This window comes from Epinephelus moara, chromosome 23, assembly GCF_006386435.1.
Source record: "Epinephelus moara isolate mb chromosome 23, YSFRI_EMoa_1.0, whole genome shotgun sequence".
Classification (NCBI taxonomy): domain Eukaryota; kingdom Metazoa; phylum Chordata; class Actinopteri; order Perciformes; family Serranidae; genus Epinephelus; species Epinephelus moara.
This window is the reverse complement of record NC_065528.1, coordinates 21,323,258-21,344,113: the sequence shown is the minus strand read 5'-3', so window position 1 is coordinate 21,344,113 and position 20,856 is coordinate 21,323,258. Positions and strand designations below refer to the sequence as shown.

Here is a 20,856-nt window from a genome sequence, read left to right as displayed (position 1 = left end):
ACTTGGAAAATAGTTTGCATTCACAGCTCCTGGTTCCCTCGTCTTGAAGTCAATGAGTTTTTTTTCATAAGTTGTTTTTGGTTAGATACCTGAAATAAGTGGTTAACACAAGCTTTCACGTTTTTTTCTACGACATAAGATATGTCAATAAATACCCAACTTGTGTCTTAAAAAAGGCGGTTGCTAACAAGTGGCTTAACGAGACTACAGATCATATCACTGATACGGCTTAACAACCGTGCTTTAGGAACAACGTTTAAGTCATGCAAGCATGGTGTCATTTGTTTAGCCTAATGTTAGCTTTTTACATCTGGCGATTACGTTAACCCTTTAAAAATCATAAAAGTGGTGTTTATTTGTGAAGATTATCTTGTTGAACAAAACGGGTATCGTAAACACTTGTTTGTTATTTTCAGCAATAATAATCCAAAATCCAATGGAAAAATCCCACAGGCTTTTCACGAGGTAACCAGGGTGAAGCTAACGTCCGCGTTGGCCTACAGGAAAACGTCATCCCTGGAGCATTCTATGTTTCTGCAGCAACAGTAGTGGGACGGGACAATGTTCCAAGTGGTAATTGCCAAAAAACTGAGCGGTGCCAGAGATGCTTTACAGTTTATCATTGGCATCTGGCAGTGTCACTAGCTAGCGTTAGCTCCCACCAGACCTAGCTAGTGCACAGTGCAGAAAACTAAGGAGTAGCAAAATATACCTATGGATTAACATGTGTAACTGCTCAAAAATATTTCAAATAGTTAAAATGGTTAACCAATAATGGTGAACAGTTGACATCCCTAAACAAAACCAACAACATGGCTACCATCTGTCTTACAGATGAAGTGTCTGGAATGGACTTAAGGACTGAGTGTCTTCTTACAACCCAAACATTCTCATTTGTTACCTCTGGACACTGATGAATGATGTAAGAGGAAGCACCTCAACATAAGTCTCAGGTACAAAAACACAGCAGCCTGCTTAAAGCTTTCTAAACAGTCCAACAGGTTCCATGAGGTCAAGTCTTCTCCAGAGTCAGGGTCACTGGGTGCCACGGTTACAAATGACTCTTCTTGCTCCGTCACTGTCTCACCCCTCGCCGGCCGATGCCCTTGCGCTCTATACATCCCTCTCCAACCATCTGTTTTATTCTCTCCGCTGCTGATCTGCGCTGGATTTCTTTGCTTGGAGCCCCCACTGAGGGACAGGCGTTGGTCCAGCTGGTAGTCAGCGGGACCAGGCTGCACGTTTCCAAACTGACGCCCATATGCATCCTCACCATAGGGTTAGGTACAACGGTTCATCAATCACATCGACCCCCTCAGTTTAGCCTCTCCACAGAGACAGTGGGGGGTTGGTGTGTAGCAAATTAATCAATATTTTTAATTTGGGGTTAGAATGAGATAATGGGCCCTTCTCAGGTGTTCAGCGGGACACGTCAGCATTATATGTGCTGTCAGAATTACAGAACAAGTCTTGAAAACTTCCTCCAATATATGATATGAATGTTTTTCGAAGTTATGATTCAGAGTGCGAAATATTGCAGTTTATTACTCAGCCAGACACTCAGCCAATCTTCTTTACGAACAGAGAAGTGCTGTATGGAAATACTTTGGTCATGATTTCATCTTCTCTACAGTCCTGCAGAACATTTTTGTTTTGTGCGTCTGTATAGTCATTTTGTGTGTCTTTGTGCTCCGTTTGTGTCTTTTGGGCTGTTTTGTGTCTCTTTGAAGTCATTTTGTGTCTTTTTGGTTGTTTTTTTGTCTCTTTGTAGTCATTGTGTGTGTCCTTGTGGTTGTTTTGTGTCTCTTTGAAGTCATGTTGTGTCTCCTTGTGCTCAGTTTGTGTCTCTTCTAGGTTGTTTTGTATCTCTTTATAGTAATTTTGTGTCTCTTTGATGTCATTTTGTGTCTCCTCTAGGTTGTTTTGTGTCTCTTTGATGTCATTTTGTGTCTCCTCCAGGTTGTTTTGTGTCTCTTTGTAGTCATTGTGTGTGTGTCCTTGTGGTTGTTTTGAGTCTCTTTGAAGTCATTTTGTGTCTCCTCCAGGTTGTTCCATGTCTTTTTGGGTTGTTTTATGTCTCCTTTTAGTCATTTTATGTCTCCTTGTATTTATTTTGTGTCTCCTTGTGGTCGTTTTGTGTCTCTTTGTCATTTAATTGTTTTGCCCCCTTTTGCAGTAAATGTGTGTCTCGTTGCAATTACTTTGCATCTCTTTGTGGTCATTCGAATCTCCTCCTGGTCAGTAATTTGATTGACATTTTGCAGGTGAAGGTCAGGGGGCCCCTGACACTGTGGGTCCTTTGGCCTGTGCACGGCCGGCCTATTCAGTAATCCATCCATGGATTTATATGAACTGTCATAAGTTATGCATTTATTTTTGACATTGTGGATATTGTTATAAATTATTTCAGCTGGGTTTTTAGGCTTTAATACTTTCAATTTATGTTTAAGTCATTTCTTAGATAAATAAACACAACTCAAACTTAAAACTCAAGGTTAATATAAAGTGAGCACTTTGTTCATGTCAGTATATCTATGTTTATGGCCCACATTGAAAATAGGTACCATAAAGGTGACATTATTTACAGAGTTACACAGGCAGTGCATGTCTTTGATCTGCTGCTGTTAAATCAACATAAAATGTTTCCTTGAAAACGTCTGACCTCAGAAATAAATCCTAATGCTTGCCTTCCTGTACGCCATTGATTCTTAGTCTGGTCCAGCAGCAACGCATAAAAGCACAATTACTTATTTCCAACACTCCCCACCTTTTTGCTCCAGTGCAGAGCCCAGTGCGCATGCGCGGCCTCCCTGAAAACCACATGCGTCTCCCCGCTCTGCTCTCTCCAGTGCCAAGGCGGAGAGATGCGCACACTGAGGACACCGCAGCACAGAAATGCGCACAGCTCCGAGCCAAACCCGGCTATAGCTTCACCTCCCGGCACCCCTGACCCGTCTCTCAACACCATGGGTTACAGGGAATATGGCTAACTTTGCCACACTTTGCATGTCACGGGAAATGCCCTGCGTTGTCTGGAGGAGAGCCGTGCTGCCGAGCGGCTGAATTGAGAACACAATAACACAGAGACTTGACAGAGAGAGAGAGAAGAAGCGGGGAGGTGTTGGGGGGGCAGAGAGAGACCTGATTCCAGTCATTTCTATCCCGGCTCCTCTCCCACTTTGGTTTTGAGAGATGATCACGGAGCTGGTGTGCACCGCCGTGGCTGTGGGTCTCTATCTGAACACGCTGGACGCAGATTTCTGCTACGATGACAGGTAGGTTTCGCCCACAGAGCGCAGCAGCTTCCAACAACATCACCATCCGCTCCTCCACTTGTCATCTGCTCCTGTTACGGAGGGGGGACGGGTCGCTGCGCCTGCCCGCATGTTTGCATGTGCTTCTGTCCGTAGCCTGTGATAAATCAGCGCTTATTCTGCTGCTGGAGCTAAAGACACAAAGACAGGGGATAAATTGTGACCAAAACCATGCCTGCAGTGTGTAGTCTGCAACTTGCACTGCTGCTCTTTGAGTTTATATTGCTTTATTGCTCTCTATTACACGCATTTTCCCTATTGGTGTCTGTCTAACATTCATTCAGGGTCTTAAAATGAATATTGTCATTGTTTAAATGATCCTGACAAAGACAGCACTGCACATGGTCCATGCCCTCAGTAACTCACAGCAACAGAGGTGAAGTTCAACACGTTGTGACTCCTGCTGCTCACACTATCACTACCCATTGTTTATTCAGGGTGAATTAACTGAGCATTAAGCTCTATTACAGCCACACAGTCAGTGGGCTAGATGGATACACATATAATTGTAATAAAGTGATAGAAAAAAAGTCCATGAAAATTAAATAAGTAGCAGCAGTGTCTATCAAGAGTTATAAACAGCAATTAAAACAGTTAAGAAAATCAAATAAGAACAGAATAACAAATACATAACTTGTGCAAGCTACTCTGTTTGGCTGATTTGTGTCTGTGGGAGTTTTGTGTCATTTTTTGGGTTGTTTTATGCTTCTCTGTATTCATTTTGTCTCCTTGTCATCTTTTTTATATTTTCTTTTTGTCTCTTTTACGTCATTTTGTGTCTTTTTGTTGTCATTTTGTCTCCTTGTGATCATTTTGTGTCCTTTTTTTAGTTGTTTTTTGTCTCTTTGTAGTCATTCTGTGTCTACATTGCTCGTTTTGTGTCTCGTTTGCTTGTCTTGTGTCGTTTTTGCTCGTTTTGAGTCTTTTTTGCTTTTTTGGACCGTTTGTGTTGTTTTTGACATTTTGTGTCCTATTTGCTCATTTTGTGTCTTTTTTTGGACGTTTTGTGTCTTTTTGGACATTTTGTGTATCCTTGTGGTCGTTTTATGTCTTTTTTTTGACGTTTTGTGTCTTTTTTTGGTCATTTACTGTCTTTTTTTGGACGTTTTGCGTCTTTTTTGGTCGTTTTGTGTCCTATTTGCTCATTTTGTGTCTTTTCTTGGACGTTTTGTGTATCCTTGTGGTCGTTGTGTGTCTTTTTTTGGACGTTTTGTGTCCTATTTGCTCATTTTGTGTCTTTTTTGGACGTTTTGTGTCCTATTTGCTCATTTTGTGTCTTTTCTTGGAAGTTTTGCGTCTTTATTTGGATGTTTTGTGTCTTTTTTTGGACGTTTTGTGTATCCTTGTGGTCATTGTGTGTCTTTTTTTGGACGTTTTGTGTCCTATTTGCTCATTTTGTGTCTATTTTTGGACGTTTCGTGTCTTTTTGGGATGTTTTGTGTCTTTTTTTGGACATTTTGTGTATCCTTGTGATCGTTTTGTGTCTATTTTTGGACGTTTTGTGTCCTTTTTTTGGACGTTTTGTGTATCCTTGTGATCGTTTTGTGTCTATTTTTGGACGTTTTGTGTCCTTTTTTTGGACGTTTTGTGTCCTGTTTGCTCATTTTGTGTCTTTTCTTGGACGATTTGTGTCTTTTTTGCTTGTGTTTGTGTCCTTTTTTGGACATTTTGTGTCTTTTGGTCGTTTTGTGTCTTTTTTTGTTCGTTTTGTGTCTTTTTTTGTTCGTTTTGTGTCTTTTTTTGCTGTTTTCTGTCTTTTTTTGGACATTTTGTGTCTCCTTGTGGTCATTTTGTGACTTTTTTATTGTTTATCTCTGTAATTTTGTGTCTCTCTTTAGACATCTTATGTCTCTTTGTGGTTGCTTTTCTGTCTGTGATTGATCACGGTGACATATTGCACATGCATGCAGTCTCCTCCATTTTACAAAGCATTAATTCAGTGTACCGTGCATCTCTACATTTTATTACAAACGCAAAGTCACTCGCTCATCACTGCGTTCTTTATGATTTGTCGGGTTGGACGTCACTGACCACTCGCAGACAAAAGCACTGCTATATTTTTATCTATAAAGCAATAGTGTGCAAACTTCCAGCTGACCTCTGCACCCTGCTGTGTGTCAGCTCTGGTAGTTGCCAGCTACGCCCCTACAGGTGGTTGCTTTCTCTAAAACTGCATGCTCCTACTCTGCACCTTGGACATGGAACGATCTCCAAAAAGATCTAAAATTAGAAACAAGTATATCCATCAGTGAATTTAAGGGCATCATAAAGAATGTGGTGACAAAGACATGTGCTTGTTTTTCTTGAGAGGCTACTATGTTTGAATAGTTGTTGTTTTACTGGTGTTTTACTGTGGAGTTGTGGTATTATATGTTGTATGTGTTGCATTTTAAATGTGTTCTGATTGGCTGCTACCTCGGCCATGTCTATCATTTGGCATATACTTGAGTTAATAATGTTATATCTGAGGGGTTTCAAGGGATAAAAATGCCAGTAAGCGTGTAATGAGAGGTAGAAGGGAAGCTTTCCAAGCAATGCCTTATGAACAAATAGGAGACAATATGTTTCCCTTCGATCAGTGAGAGACAACCATCCCGCATTCTGATACAGCTCATAGTGGTGAGATTTCAGTGTGGATCTCCATCATCTAAGACTAACATGACAGTAGATTGATTAATTGTCCTTCTGTTTTCTAAAGAGAAGCATGAACTAAGTCGTGAAGCGGTTCAGATGCTCTTTGTGTTGGTGAAGCTCTCGTGGCTGTTCTAACTACGCCCTGCACCCTCCCCGGGGGAATTAAAGCTAATTTAAACCGGGAGTTTCATTTTGCAAACAGCTGAATAAACATGTCAACACTATCATGCTGTGGAGGGGCATTCTGGGTAAACCCCTACGACTCTGATGGGCTGTGTTGGACTGGAGAGGTAGAGGATCATCATGAGAAACTTTCACTAAGAAAAATCTGTTTATGTCAGTTACAAAACACAGTTTAGTCAGTACTGTATCTGCTACTGTGAATGTTCATCTGTAAGATTCATATAGACCTGTGGTTCCAGAGGGTTCGGCAACCTGCGGCTCTGGAGCCACGTGCCACTCCTTAGCTCCTCCCCAGTGGCTCTGTGCAGCACATTCTCACTCCGACCTCATCACATATTGACGTTTGGTCATGGACCTTCATTGTCCAGATAGGACAATTTTTTTTGTGATGCTTTCATCCATCTGGGACTCTGGACATAAATCAAATGAAACCGTCACTGTATAGCTGGATTGCTTGTGATCATGGGTGGGTTATGAGACAATGAGTCCTTGGGTACAGATACTCAAAAGGCCCCAAAACCTCTCCTATAGGCGCAAGAAACAGACTTTGTGGTGGCGTTGCTTCTTTTGTCGTAGCATCTCTTTGTAGTCGTTATGCATCATTTGTGGTTTTGTGTCCCTCTGTGGTGATATTGTGTCTTGTTAAGTTGTTTCATGTCTCTTTGTAATGATGTTGTGTCTCTTTGTGGTTGTTTTGCTCCTTGTTGTAGTTATTATGATTCTCTTTGCATCTCTCTGGGGTCTCTTTTGTCTTCCTGTGGTCATTTTGAGCCTCGTCTTGGTCAGTGTGTGTTAATTTGAGTGAAACTTTGTGGGTGAAGGCCCCTGACACTTAGGGCCCCTGGGCCTGCGCTTGGTTGGCTTGTTCAGTAATCCGTCTATGCTTGTGATACATGTCCACACTGAGCAGCCCTTCTCCGGGAAATTGCATTTATATGCAACTAATTTGAAACAGCAAATTGGTTTAGAGGGAAGCGCAATGCAGAGCAAATTAAATTCTTTATTAACATAGTGTTGCGAATTAATGTATTTGGCAAGTAGAAAAAATGTTATTACTGAACGCATCAGTAAAATGTTCCCTGAAAATTTCTTTCAGTCGCTTCATACCAAATAGGCAGTCTTGCCAAACAGCATCCACTCGTAGTGACTACAGTGTTAAGTTTTGTAATTCCATTTTTATTTACAGATTTATACTTGTGCATCAGCTCTATGCAGAGCCTACTCACATGACCAAAACACACATTAAACACACATTAAACATGGCTTAATAGCGACAATTTCAAACGCAAGTACACAAATCAGCTTCACTATAACTAACAGCATCCACAGACAAACACTTGTCTTTATCTGGACACATTTTCCCCACAAATACAACATGCTAATGTTATTAGCACAAGCCTATGGCATTTTACATTGTGTAAATTAGCCTAGTGGCTAGCGGACTTTTCCTCCACTCATATGAAGCCAGGGACAACAGCAGCATTTAACAAAGATAACGTTACAAAATTCAGCTCCATTACAGCTCACAAGGTTCACTGACAAAACAACTGTCTTATACTAAACACGTTTTCCAAACAAATATAACATGCTAACGTTATTAGCACAAGCCTATGGCATTTTACGTTGTATAAAGTAGCCTAGTGACGAGTGGAGATTTCCTCTGCTCATACAAGACTTAAAATGCTATTTTGTGGAGGCTTTATTTTCTTCACAATTTATTGTTTCTTATCTGTGTAATTAAAGTAAATAAAAGCTTTGTTTCCTCTTATAAAAATATACAGGAGGTCTGCGTTGCCGCAACGTGTAGTTACATTTTTGGGGAGGTGCACGTCAGGCTGCTCTACGTTGACGATTCGACGCAGAAGTAAAAATCCTGCATAAGACAGGAGTCTGAACGTAAACCCGAATTTCTTGTGTCAAGGTCTTGCACTTTGTACGGCCGTGCCCTCCCCTACCTCCTTCCCCCGAAGTCTATGCGATACATAAATGTAGTGTTTCGTTACCTGAAAGAAATGTCACTGAACAGGGTGCCCACTAGTGCATCTAGTAGAATGGACAGCCCATGTACAAAGGACTTGTCCTGGCCACAGTGGCTGTGGGTTTGAATCCACTCTGCGGCCCTTTGCTGCATGTTGTCCCCCCTTCACTTTGGATCTGTCCTGTCTAATACAGGCAAAATGCCAAAAAAAAAATCTTAAAAAAGAAAAGAAATGTCATTGAACATAATCCAGGCAGCAATTACGTACTTCAGTAACATACAAACGTAATTTCCGGGAGTCAGGGTTACACTGAGGGCATAACCAGTGATGAGGTGTCACTGAGCCAAATAGGGTGGGAACCACTGATGTACTGTACACTAATCCGTAGATTATGACTAAACAGTCCAATCCTGTTGTGTTTTACACCCCAAAAAAAGGGAAAAATATGCCGTTCAGATTCTTGCTCTGTGAGTGTGCCTGCCATATATCTGTGCTTATGAGAGTAATCACCCTTCGTGTAAAGGTTCAGTATGTTGCACCACAGCTGGTCCCGTTTTTAAAGAAGATTCTGGACAGGTAGTTCTTCATTGACTCCTAAATACTGTATATGGGCATGAGGCGTTTTGGCTCCTGCAACAGCTCTGTCAAAACTGTTATTAATTAGTCTTCCATTATCAAGTATTAAATCACAAGGTGAACTACTGATATGCAAGGTATGTGGTAGATTTCTCTGTGGATTCAAAGAATGAACAGTGAACAGGTCGCCTCCCTTATTCGTTCGAAGCTCCGTCAGTGGTTGCCGTCTGGTAAGAATCTCCAGACACCCCTTAAAGGTCAAAGATCCCCCCACTTTACTTTTCAGCTCCATCAGTGACCCCTCTGTGTGTTATGCGTGAGGAAGACAGAGTGTGTGTGGAGGTGAAGAAGGAGGAGGAGGAGACGTAGCGGAGGAACAGAGTGTGGTGGTAGAAATGAGCTCCGTATGCCGTCTCCAGTTCCATCACACCTCGCCAAGTATTCCCGTAAAGCGCCCAGCAGGGGTTATTCATCCATCAGCCTCGTCTGTACATGTGACTGTGACACCGTGAGGTTGTCAAAAAGCCCCTCGGTGACAGATTACCCACGGTGTTGCCCTGCCTCGCCTCAGCCTACGCTCGCACTCCATCCCCTCAGTGCAAATTCAGTGTCCGCCAATGCTGTGTATCTGTCAAAGTCACCGTGGTAATTTACGCTCTTGGGGACACACTCTGGTGTTTTGGTTCAGCGATCTCAGGTGGAGGAGGGTGAATACCAATCAGAGGTCTGACCTTCCCTGGTCGTCCATCAAGCGCTGTCCTCTCTCGGGGTCAAGAGTCGTGTGCTCCCGGTCTCTTCCCTCAGGGATTGGAGGAGAGTTATGAGCAAAAGGTTAAGGCGAGGGATATGTTGAAGTAGAGGAGAGTTGCATGAATCATTCTAGTCTGGAGTAAGAAGATGGCTGTAGACAAATTTGTTCTGCATTTGTCTTTTTAACCACCTTGTTGTGAACTGGACGATCTTATCTGACCTTTCACCCAATAATCAAATTACTGTCACGTGCAGCATGCAGATCTTAACATTGAAGACGAGATGGCGGAGCAGATAATTATAGGCACTCCAGCTTGTGGGGATGTTCTGGCCGGTCTCTGCTTTTTCAATCATGTCAAGTGTTTTTCCTGGGCACTGCTCAGAGCCCAGCCAAGCGCTCTCTTGGCCAGTGGTAATCCCAGTGAAAAGCCTCTGCGTGTGAAATGACTAAGTTTTACAGGAGCTGGGAGAGGATTTCAGCCAGGCACATTTTTGATTCGGGGAAATAATCAAGACATGATCTGCTGGTTTACAGTTTCTTGTGTTTAGCCAACGTAAAGGCAGGCTTTTTCTTTTTAAATCATATTTTAAACAAGCCATTCAGGGTGCTGATGTGTTCATGTTTGTATAGGCTTGTTAGATTGATTGCTTGAGAGCTGTGATCAGCAATTGGAAAATATATTTACCATAACCTCGGGAGTGTCCTTTGAATACCCATCATCAAGGCTTTTGACAGGTTAACAAATGAGGCTTCACATGATGCTAACATTTCAGTGATATTGGTTTTTAACAAAACCTTTTGTTAAATCGACCCTCTGATGGATTTCTTTACAGGGAGGACTTGGCCGCAATCCCAATACACCCCTTGCCCCTAACAGTTAGCCCTTACCCCTTTGTTTTGTGTGTTAACATCAAGGGGTAGGCTGTCTTGATTCTTGTTGGGATAGAAGGAAAGGGTTCAGGCTACATGGCCCTCCAAACAGAGGTTTTTCAGAGGCACGCTCAAAACGGAGTGTTCGTTGACTTTATGGCCATACAAGCAACAAAAGAAAGGCACAAATGTATTTTTGATCAGTACCTACTGATGGCAGCGTTGGCAGCCAGAAATGAGTCAGTTGATTTGGCCCGATTCTGGAGCGTCATTCATGCTGCTTCTCAGCCAAGCTGGGCAACTGGACTCGGCCTGGCTAATTTCAGTCGGCATGCTGAGTTCAGGCCGATTCTGGGCCAGGTTGTTTTGGCTACCTTGGTAAAGATTTAAAAATCACAATAACCATCTTTTATTTTTGTTTGATGTTGTTTAGGCCTATAACAAACATAACAAAAGAAATTGCTGGAAGCATGCTTATGTCTCGGATAGGGCTGTCCCGAATCTATTTTTTAACATTCGGACCGGCAGAATTTATAACCAATATTCGAATATTCGTTCACGGTGGGGGGGCACGACTCCGGGGTTTTTTCGGACCTAATTGTATTGCAATTGAGTTTTGTACAGCGGCGACCGGATCTTTGCTCTCAAACCACAAAAAAATGTGATGGCACAACAGTCTCCTTCAGTACATTATTCTGCGCTTTCTTTTGATTTTCACATTGGCTAGTCATCCTGTTTAATTTGTCTTCTGATTAAATCGGAACCGCTGAAACAAGTTGTAGGAAGCCTCTGCAAGTAATTGGTTGCTGGCAGACACTCTGTGCTGCAATAAAATGGTTAATCAGCAAATGGACCTGCGGGTCGGGCAGCAGTGATCGTCTGTTAAATCGGTCTATAAATGATATTTTGACATTATTGGCTATTACTGTCATGGCATCTGAAGGTACTGATGCGTTGAGCAGGTAACAGTCCGCGGTCGTTTTCAAAACACACTTGTGTCACGCACTCCAAAAGAAACTTGTTGAATTCATATTAAATTCAAAAGATAACAAAAAAACAGCTACAAGTTAGAGGGAATAGTGATGAAGTGGTAAAACTTGGCGTTGATCCACAGCCTCAGACGGATGCGCTCAAGCGTGCCGTGCGCAAAAGCTCCGTTGGTAGGCAATACTATATTTTCACATTTTTAACAATGCAATTTAAAAGTTTTGATTTTTATTGATAACCTACATTTACCAACAACAAAAAGACGACATTTAACACCAAACAAATGTTTAAAAAAAAAAAAAAAGTAAATAAAAAAACGAATATCAAATACCTACCCATAGAAACGAATATTTGAATATCCGAATATTTGGGTACAGCCCTAGTCACGGAAGCTAACTGCCTCACTAGCTAACATTACATTGCATGACAGTCCCACATTCTGACATATTTCCATGTTGCATTCCCCCCTTTTGATGGCATAAAATGCCCGAAATTCAAATTAGGTCTAGCAGGGAGGTCACTGGACTAGTTACTGCTCCTCTAATATCAGTGCTGACTGGCTTGCTAATGTTAACCCACAGAGCACTGCTAGTGGCCTGATAATGAAGCAGTGTTATTTTATGTTTGATGACTTGTTTATTTGATTGATAGTTGTGAACGAATTGTGAGTGTCCTGACAACTGCAGAAGGCTACCTGTACCCCACGCCAGAGAAATGATCTCTGCAGAAGACAACATATTTGCAATGTCTGGCAACACTCGTTGCGTCTTTTAATGTAAATGTTAGGGCTTCACTCGACTCAAAATTATGTCATGTCAGATATTTGACAGTTCATTTTTTTCCCCCATAAAACTTTAAGTTTGAATGGGCTCAGCGGGACGTTCAGTGTGACAGCAACATTCACACACTATAGTAAACAAGCTAACTGCCCTAACATTATTTGCAGACACTCAAACAAAAGCCAGAGACTGTGTCATATTAAGGTGTTGTGAGCTATAAATTCAACACTTCTAAGCAGAAGAGAGAAGGTAATGTTATCTCAGAGCCTTACGGTGCAGAGTCTCTCCTTTTCTGGGCCACTGTATTGTGTCTGCAGCTGTCTGTACCAAAGAGTATCATGAAAGCAGCGAAGTATTACCAAAACGACCACACTGACTAGCAAAAAACCCCAACAGAAAACAAAAAAATCGGCTAAAAAAACTGATTTAAAGCAATCCCAGTTGACTGAGGTGTCACCAACTGATCATTCGAATCTCAGACTTTCAAGGGGCAGTCCAAGTAAATGCCAGCATTGAACACTACCGATGATGTTTTAGGGTCTTAAGGGTTGTCCCACTTCATAGGGTAAGATTTCAGCCACTACCCCTTGTAGATCTGTTCTGAGGAGCAAGGTGGAGTAAAAAAAACAAAGGGTAGGGGTAAAAATAAAAAATAGGATTGACCCTTGGACACTATTCCGTAGACACTAAGTGAAGCAAGGACGAGGTTATTGAGGAGACATGAAATGAAATGCATCAGAAGTGGCTTTCAGCATTCAGAGTCATGTATCCCAAAAGATCTCTGACCTCAATCACCTCACAGTCCCTCAGCGTAACAAATGCATCATGGTCCCTCGGGGGACTGAAGTGAAAACATCTTCCCTCTGTTTCAAAAGAGCAAAACAGTTTAATCTCTCGGCATTAAGGGGCTGGCTTTACAAGAGTTTGGTGAGGTTTTAGATTTCACTGATTGGCAAATTTTCTGTTTCATTCTCTGTTTGAAATATCCTCATCCTTAAAATATCAAGTGTTCATCCTAAGCAAGGGTTTAAACTATTAAATATGCTCGCAAATAACACAGAAGTGATGCAGAGGAGAAAAGCGCTGCAGTAAAGACAGATCACACAGTCTGCCGACTGCAACATCTGTTACTTCTATAGCTCGGTTTCTGAGGTTAAACCGATAAATGCATCAGTATGGGATTGTCTTTAAGAAGTGCCCTTTCATCATATTTGAAACCAAAGTGCTTTGAGTCGAAGTGTGAATCAGTGTATGTATGTTAATGGTGCACACTTTGTTTCACCCTCTGCATCACCTTTAACTAGAGCATTAAACATGGGAAGAACTGTTCTTGCTTCTTTCTTTTCGTCCTCCATATAAGTTGTCCCATGTATGAATCTATATATGTAGTAAGTATGTGGAGGTATGCTCAAGTAATAAGGAGTATTGTTGTGTCAGGAATGTCCATGTGCTTGTATCAACTGAGATAAGAGAAGCAGTAAATTCAGTTTTCAAGCAGGAGGCCAGTTTTCAGCGCAGTGTTTGTGGGTGTTTCTCTGCTGCTGCCGCCTAACTTAGATTTACTGTACAATCACCACCCAGAGGTCAGGTTATGTGAGGAATCTAATAATGTAATCATCACTTATTACTCACTGGAAAAGTAATTACATCACTTTCTAATTACTCAACATTAAAACTAATTAGTTAAATCACCTTTGTTACTCCGGTAAAGGTGACCTTCAACAACTGCAAAGCTTCAACACCCACATGTAGCGTCTTCTGTATTGTAAGTTGTTGTATCACTATCTTGATGTTCTATCATATTTTACCTGGCTATGTGGAGCGTCTGTCAGCTCTCTGCCTATGTTTTATGTCCTGCAACTTTTTCCAATGGTCATGGAAAACCTGGAAAAGTCATGATAATCCACAACAAAATTTTCCAAGCTTGGAACAGTCATGGAATCCTTGAAAGTTATGGAAAAATCATGAAATTATTGTCACTTGGAGTGCCAATGAGCACTTAAGTTTTGTTTTTACTGCTCTAAAAGTAGAGCAAGGTAGTTTGACATTGTGAATAGTCATGGAAATTTAAGGTTTGCCATTGTAGCCACCCCTGTGAATTCCCCAGCACTGCTGCACTCCATCTAAATGCAATTCTTTTATTTACTGATGCCCAGCACACAACAACAAAATCATTCAACAACATGTTCCTATAGCTGCCCAGCACCGAAAACTCAGGCAGTGTCCTTCTCCTTGGTCTGGGCCATAGTCATCTGAGGGCCAGCATGCAACTGCATGAAAAAGGGAGCGATGTAATCAGAACAAAGCAGCAGCAGCAGCTGTGTCAATCAGCTCACCTGGTACCATCTATGAGCCATCACCCTACACCTCTGCCCTGCATCTGACTACTAACCACACCCACCTCCACAGCCATATCAACTTGTTCATGATAATACGGGTATAATTTTTAATATGATATAAAAAAATTAGGAGTTGTTGACATATTGACATGATACAGGGTACATTGTTGTATTTGAAGCTGTTTAAATGTGTAATTTGTGGTAGATTTTACTTGTTGAGAGAACATTTTTGTTTAGTTTTTACTGAATATTTGAAGGCAAACTTAGGTTGACGTGTAAAACAATATCACTAACTTTGTTGCAATTCTACATTCTTAATATATATATTTTTTTTACTACTTTGTCATATTGTCAGGAATATCATTATCGCAAAAACACCTTGAAAGACCGTGATATTATAAATCGCCCACCCCTTTTGGAAATATTTTTCTAGGTCCTTGAAATGTACTGGAAAAATTTTACAATTATGTCTATGAAAATTTTTGGGAACCCTGCTTTAAGTATTGGTTTTACCAGTGCTGTTTACAGCAGCATGCAGGCCACTGTTTTCAATGAAGTTAGCTAGCTAGCTGCTGAGTATTGCGATAAAATATATCTTGATCTATTGGGATTTATTACCTTTTTTCGCAACTGCAGCACCATCTAGTGGACCGAAAAAGCAATTGATTTTATTATTCTAGTACCAAAAATTGTGTGAAAATGTGTATTTGCAAAAATTAATGATGTATATAATGAAAGATTGATACTTGGAGTCCGCGTACTGATACAGTATCGCCAAATAAGATGTTGTGATATTATGCTGTATCGATTCTTCTCCCCTACCCCTAGTTGTAATTAGGGGTGAGTTCATGTACTAAAATCTCGAAACGTTCAGAGTGGGTAATTTTTTTCGTGTAAACGTGTACACGGGTTTCACCGCTGGGTGGTGCTATTGCATTATACCAGTAAAGCCCCACTTATCCGAATACCAACTGAACGGGCCATTTAACCAACGGTTACAGGCCGCCATTCCGATGGTCCCTCCTCCCGAATTCTGGTCCCTGAGTCCTGACAGTAAGCTATGGCGAGCCTGTAGAAGCCGTATTTCCCAAGTAAGCTATGGCGAGCCTGTAGAAGCCGTATTTCCCATGCATGTCAGCGATTTTCACTGGGGACGCACGTAAGTAATTCAGGCTGACATTACCTGTTTTTCAGCAAACTCCTCTGGTAATTTTATTAAAAAGCATGGCATATAGGTCCACAGTAACTTATCATTATTATTAATATTATTATTACTGGGTCTTTTAAGAGTGAGCTACAATGAGCCATCAAATCACAGCATCCGCTGTGAGAGGACACGGAATTGTGTGCGCTTTTACGCACGCGGGTGTAGGTGATCACGGATATTTGATGTGGGAAAGATGTAGCCAGATGTATTACCTGTTTTTAAGCGGCACCGAGATACGTGGCTCGTCCGTCCGTCCATCCATCCATAGCACGAGTCATGTGCGCCACTTCACTATCGACCTGTACGTAAAAGTGCAAACAATTCCGTGTCCTCTCACCGCCCTTAACGAATGCGTCGTTTTAATAGAACGGAGTCTAGAGTCACAGTCTATCACAGTTAGTCAACAATTAGTGCCACCACCCTCCCCCCTAAAAAAAAGTTTTTCATGTACTAATTTTTCAGAACCGTTTATGATCTCAAACACGTGCACACGGACTAGTTGTAATGTTAAATTTGTTGACTTAGCACACAGTTGGTGGGCTTCAGGCATCTATTTGATTGTGTTGTGTCAAAAGGACCCATGTCATCTCTGAATCGTCTCTGTTTTTCATAACTGCTCATAATTGTTATCTCTTATGGGCTGGCGCTCCCATGGCTCACTGTGGTGGGTTGCGGCCCGCTGTGCTAAATGACGCCAGGAATCTCAGTGCCTCTAGTGGAATAATTATCTAAAACATGTGCCCCAGTTGTGTTGAGGCTGTTTAAGTTACAATATGTGCTCGGAGCAGATAAATATTGAGGGAAGATGTAGGCTAATGAAATGAGTGAGGGGAATGTCTTTGTGTGCAGTGCGGTTGAGGTGAAAAAGCTGTCAGGAGGAATTTTCGATGTAAGCGTTTAAGACGAGTGAAACTGCCTGGAGACAAGTAGAGAATTAACGTGAACAATATAGTGAGTGAAACTGGTGAAAAAAGTGTTTATGAATAGTAATGTGAGATGGTTTTGAGGCTTTTAACCAGATTTGCGTACATAAAGCTTTATGTGTTTCCGAGGAGAAACAGGCAAACCTCATGAAGAGTGTGGTTTGGTGTCGCCATCTTACACTCAATGTATTTAAGCATTAACATGTTTTTTACTCACTGGCCATGAAAAGAGTTTTGCTATTGATGTCTTGTTTTTGCAGTCCGTAGCCTCTTTAGATTCAGTGGTGGAGGGATCGAAGCATTAGTCAAACAATAGGAAGGCGGGGGCAAAGAGTCTCATTTTGATTACTAGCAGATTGAAGTCACGAAAGCACTTAGTGGTCAGCTCTGCAGATGTTGTGGCTTTGAAACTGCTTTAAAGCCACAAATGAAGGCTCGAACCCACTCTGTTGGACGGGGTGAATTAGAATTTCTTTTTGGGTTTATAATGGCGTCCGGTTCAGTGTTTAAGCAAAGAAATGCCAGTGTATGTGCTGAAGACGGAGGATGAAATATTAAAGCCTATCTTCTTGCGCTGGGATGTGCTCCAGCTTTTACAAACCTTAAAGGGGCAGGAAAAACAGGCTGCTGGCAAACAGAGGGGCTCGCATGGCTTGGTCTTCATAATGAAAGGGTATCAAGGCACGCACAAGACAGATTTATTTTTTATCAGAAACATTTATGAAAGGTATTGTCATAACAAACTAAATCTCCTTCATTTTGACATATTTTGAACATCACAGTACATCATGGTATTTGCCAGCCAGGGGTCAGAGACTGGAGGAGCTGCTGCCTGAGGTTACTCTGTGATTTTACAGGTTCTGATATGCTATTAACATTAGTTTCATTTGTTTATGTCGTCACATGACTAACTATGGTGGTATTATTGTGTTCCAGTGGTCCTTACATAGATATCAACTCAGTTTTAGAAAAGCAAAGTCTGGTACTGTATGTATGCGTGCAAAATATGTACTAAACAAATGGCACCATAATTAAAGAGGGTGATACAGTCAATTAGACGATTGACAGAAAGTTATTGGTTTTGATAATCCAATAATCGTTTAAGTAATTCAAGATTTATTAAGAAAAAAGTAAGGGGGGAAACGATATTATTACGATACTTAAATCACGATACAATATTACTGCGATTTTAAATATGTCGCAACATGCTGAGTATTGTGCTAAAATACATTGCGATATATTAAACTTTTTTCAACGTTAAATTATGTCCCCAAAGAAACACTTTGTCAACATTTGTTTTCTCTAATAAGATAACGATTTTCAGTCTGTTCATCTCACATTACAATATGATATAATCACTGGTTATTAGGGATGTCCCGATCTGATCCCGATCATGTTATTTTTACAAAATCGGAATCGGTAATAAAAGATCGAGGAATCAAAACAACAAAAATGGCCAGGTTTTTCATCTGTGTTGTTCATTGTTGCCTCTGCTTTCCAATGTATTGTAACCGAGTGTCCTGGGTTCACCTAACTGAGTGCAGCCAATGAGCAATAAACGGACAGGAGTTGAGACAACAGGTTCAGCAGCCACTGCTTCTTTCTTTATTCCAAGCAACACAGCCACACCTAATGGCGGAACCTCGCCTACCACAGCCCTACGGCAACTCTGGAGGGACAATTTGTTTACATTTTGTACTGCTGAACCACAGATAAGCTTTTTGAATACTATTGAAATAAAAAACAAACCTTATGGGACAACGTGGATGCATTCTTTTTTTTTACTTTCTTAGTGCTTTGCAAAGTATCGGATCGGACTCGCTTTCAAAATAAAGGACTCGGTATCGGATCGGACCCTACTGATTACATTATTTCAGTAGGCTACCTAAAGTTTAATTTGTATTCATAATATTAATAATTTAGATAATAAAAAAATCGATACTTGGCACTGTGTGACGATACGATATTGCCACACAAAAATATCGCGATACTATGCTGTATTAATTTTTTTCCCCTACCCCTAAAAAAATAAGATTAAAGTTGACTTAACGATTAATCAAGTAATCATAAAATAGTTTACCAGATTAATGCAGCCTGTATAAAAGTAATACCTAAAGGAATACTTTACCAACGAAAATTATGATCTGTACATCAGTTTATCACACTACTCGTGCAGTATAATCCAAGTCTCATTTATGAATTTCAGTTCAATTTTATTTATAAAGCCCAATATCACAAATCACAATTTGCCTCAGAGGGCTTTACAGCATACGACATCTCTCTGTCCTTAGGACCCTTGCAACGGATAAGGAAAAACTCCCCCCAAAAAAACCCTTTAACGTGGGAAAGTCACATGCTCAGTCCTTCCCTAAACAAACAGCCCTTTAAAACGGGAGACTCAACTGAAAGTGAAACTTCATCTATGCTCTCTTCACAGCCAGACTCCATTGACAAAAACAGTAATTTTACCTCTGTGAACACGGGAGCTGCTGGTCTACTGCTGCCTCAAACAGTTAGGTTGAGTTATTGTGTGACTTTGGAGGGTTAACATGTAAAAAAACAACTAACTAATTGTTTGAGGCAGCAGTAGACCAGCAGCTCCTGCGTTATGCAAGGTAAAATTACAGTTTTTTTCAATGGAGTCTGGCTTTACTTTTTCGTCAGTTCCACGTTAGAAAGAGCTGTCTGTCTGGGAAATACTGAGTATAGGACTGGATTAATGAGACTTGGATTATACTAAACAAGTTGTGTGAGAGTTTGTAAATGGATGTGTTGATATAGTTGTTAAAAGAGGGCCCCTTTTACTTCAATTCATGAAGATTTTTCTACATTTTTGTGATAAAATTCAACGTAATTGACATACAAATGGTCATTTTGGTGGTGAAGTATTCCTTTAATATCACCCTCGCCTCTGAAACCATCACTCAGCCTCAGAGAAGACCCGAGTTTGTTTATTTTTAGTGTTTCCCTCCTCCCGTTGGATCCCAGCGATGCACGATGCTCGTCGAGGCTGCTGCTAACCTTTGGCTGCCCCTTATGCTTCATAGGCCGCAGTCGACCCGCTTGCTTGCCAAGACATGACCGCCAAACCTCTGTCCCACGACCCTCCCTGTGTACACACCATATGTGGATCCCAAAACACTGGTATCCACTGGCAACCAGGGCTCACGGGTTTGCCAGCGCCCTGCAAGATACACATGGCAAAGCCGCAGATTTGTCATGTAACACAAATGCTAGATTTGGGAGGATGACGACCACAAACCATAGATAAAGGGGTGAAAACATCGTCTCACAAGTTTCTTATCTGGCATGTGTGTTCATCAAGCGTGCCTTCATAGCTGTGTCCAGCAGCGTGCGGTTGAATTTCCACCTCGGTGCACTAAACTCACTTTGTAAGCAAAGCTCCTTATTGTGGCGTTGGATTACACTTTAAGGCTGGCGTCCACTTTCTCCCTTTAAACTACAAGGTGGACTTCTGAAGCAAGTCGCAGCAGTTGTGGCGTAACACAAAACCAAACTCCGAGCTCAGGATCACACGAATGGCGAGCAGTTACCCTTTCTACCTTTTGTAATCAATAGCCATTGAGTATCCTCTTTCAGTGACTGCGGAGGTTTTTTTGTCTGTAACCCAGAGAACAGCTGTCAGAAGAGAAAATCAAACGTGGGTTTTTTTCCGCCGCACTTGACAAAGTGCTCGCATTTCACTACGGCTCGTATCAGCTCTGACTGTGAAAAGCACTCTGAAGTGAGCTCTGACTTTCATCAGGCGGTTCCTCGGAGTCTGAAGGGCTCTGTTTGTGCGTGTGGAGGGGGTTTTCATGTGCAGTGACAGCTTTTCCCCGGTGAGGGTGAAGCTGTCAGCCACTGATGGAGTAAATGATCAGGATGGCGGTGCCAGGGTTGCCAGATTGTGTTGCGATTATCCGCCCAAGTGGGTTACTTTTGATTTAATTGGGTGGCTAAAAAGTGGTTTTGTGGATACTTTTTGCACCATTTGGTCTTGGGATGAGCTGCACTAGCTTTTTAGGAGACTTGAAGCAATAATTTCCATGCATGTAGTGCTAGAGTTGGAATGAAATGCCCCTGAAGATAAAGTAAGAGGTATTTTTGTTTGAGAAATACCTATAACATGAGCTAAAGATTGTACCATGCAAGCTGTCAGCATGGCACACTGACCCTGTGTTGTACCTTAATTAAAATATAACTACCAGTAGCTTCATTCATTAGCTTGGCAACCTCGGCGCTGAACCCTAGCCGAGCACAGCACACACTTTCCATTTCCACGCATGGCTACTCCAGCTTGTAAAATACACT

General features: G+C 41.4%; 1 protein-coding gene across 1 annotated transcript in view; it reads left to right on the top strand.

Annotated features, from left to right (window-relative positions):
- Window positions 1–2,864: 2,864 nt before the first annotated feature.
- Window positions 2,865–20,856, top strand: part of tmtc2a (transmembrane O-mannosyltransferase targeting cadherins 2a) — a 101,604-nt gene continuing 83,612 nt past the window's right edge. Inside the window, exon 1 of the mRNA XM_050036658.1 lies at window positions 2,865–3,275. Coding sequence (XP_049892615.1) covers window positions 3,193–3,275 — 83 coding nt within the window. The 5' untranslated portion in view covers window positions 2,865–3,192. The remainder of the gene's footprint in view (window positions 3,276–20,856) is intronic.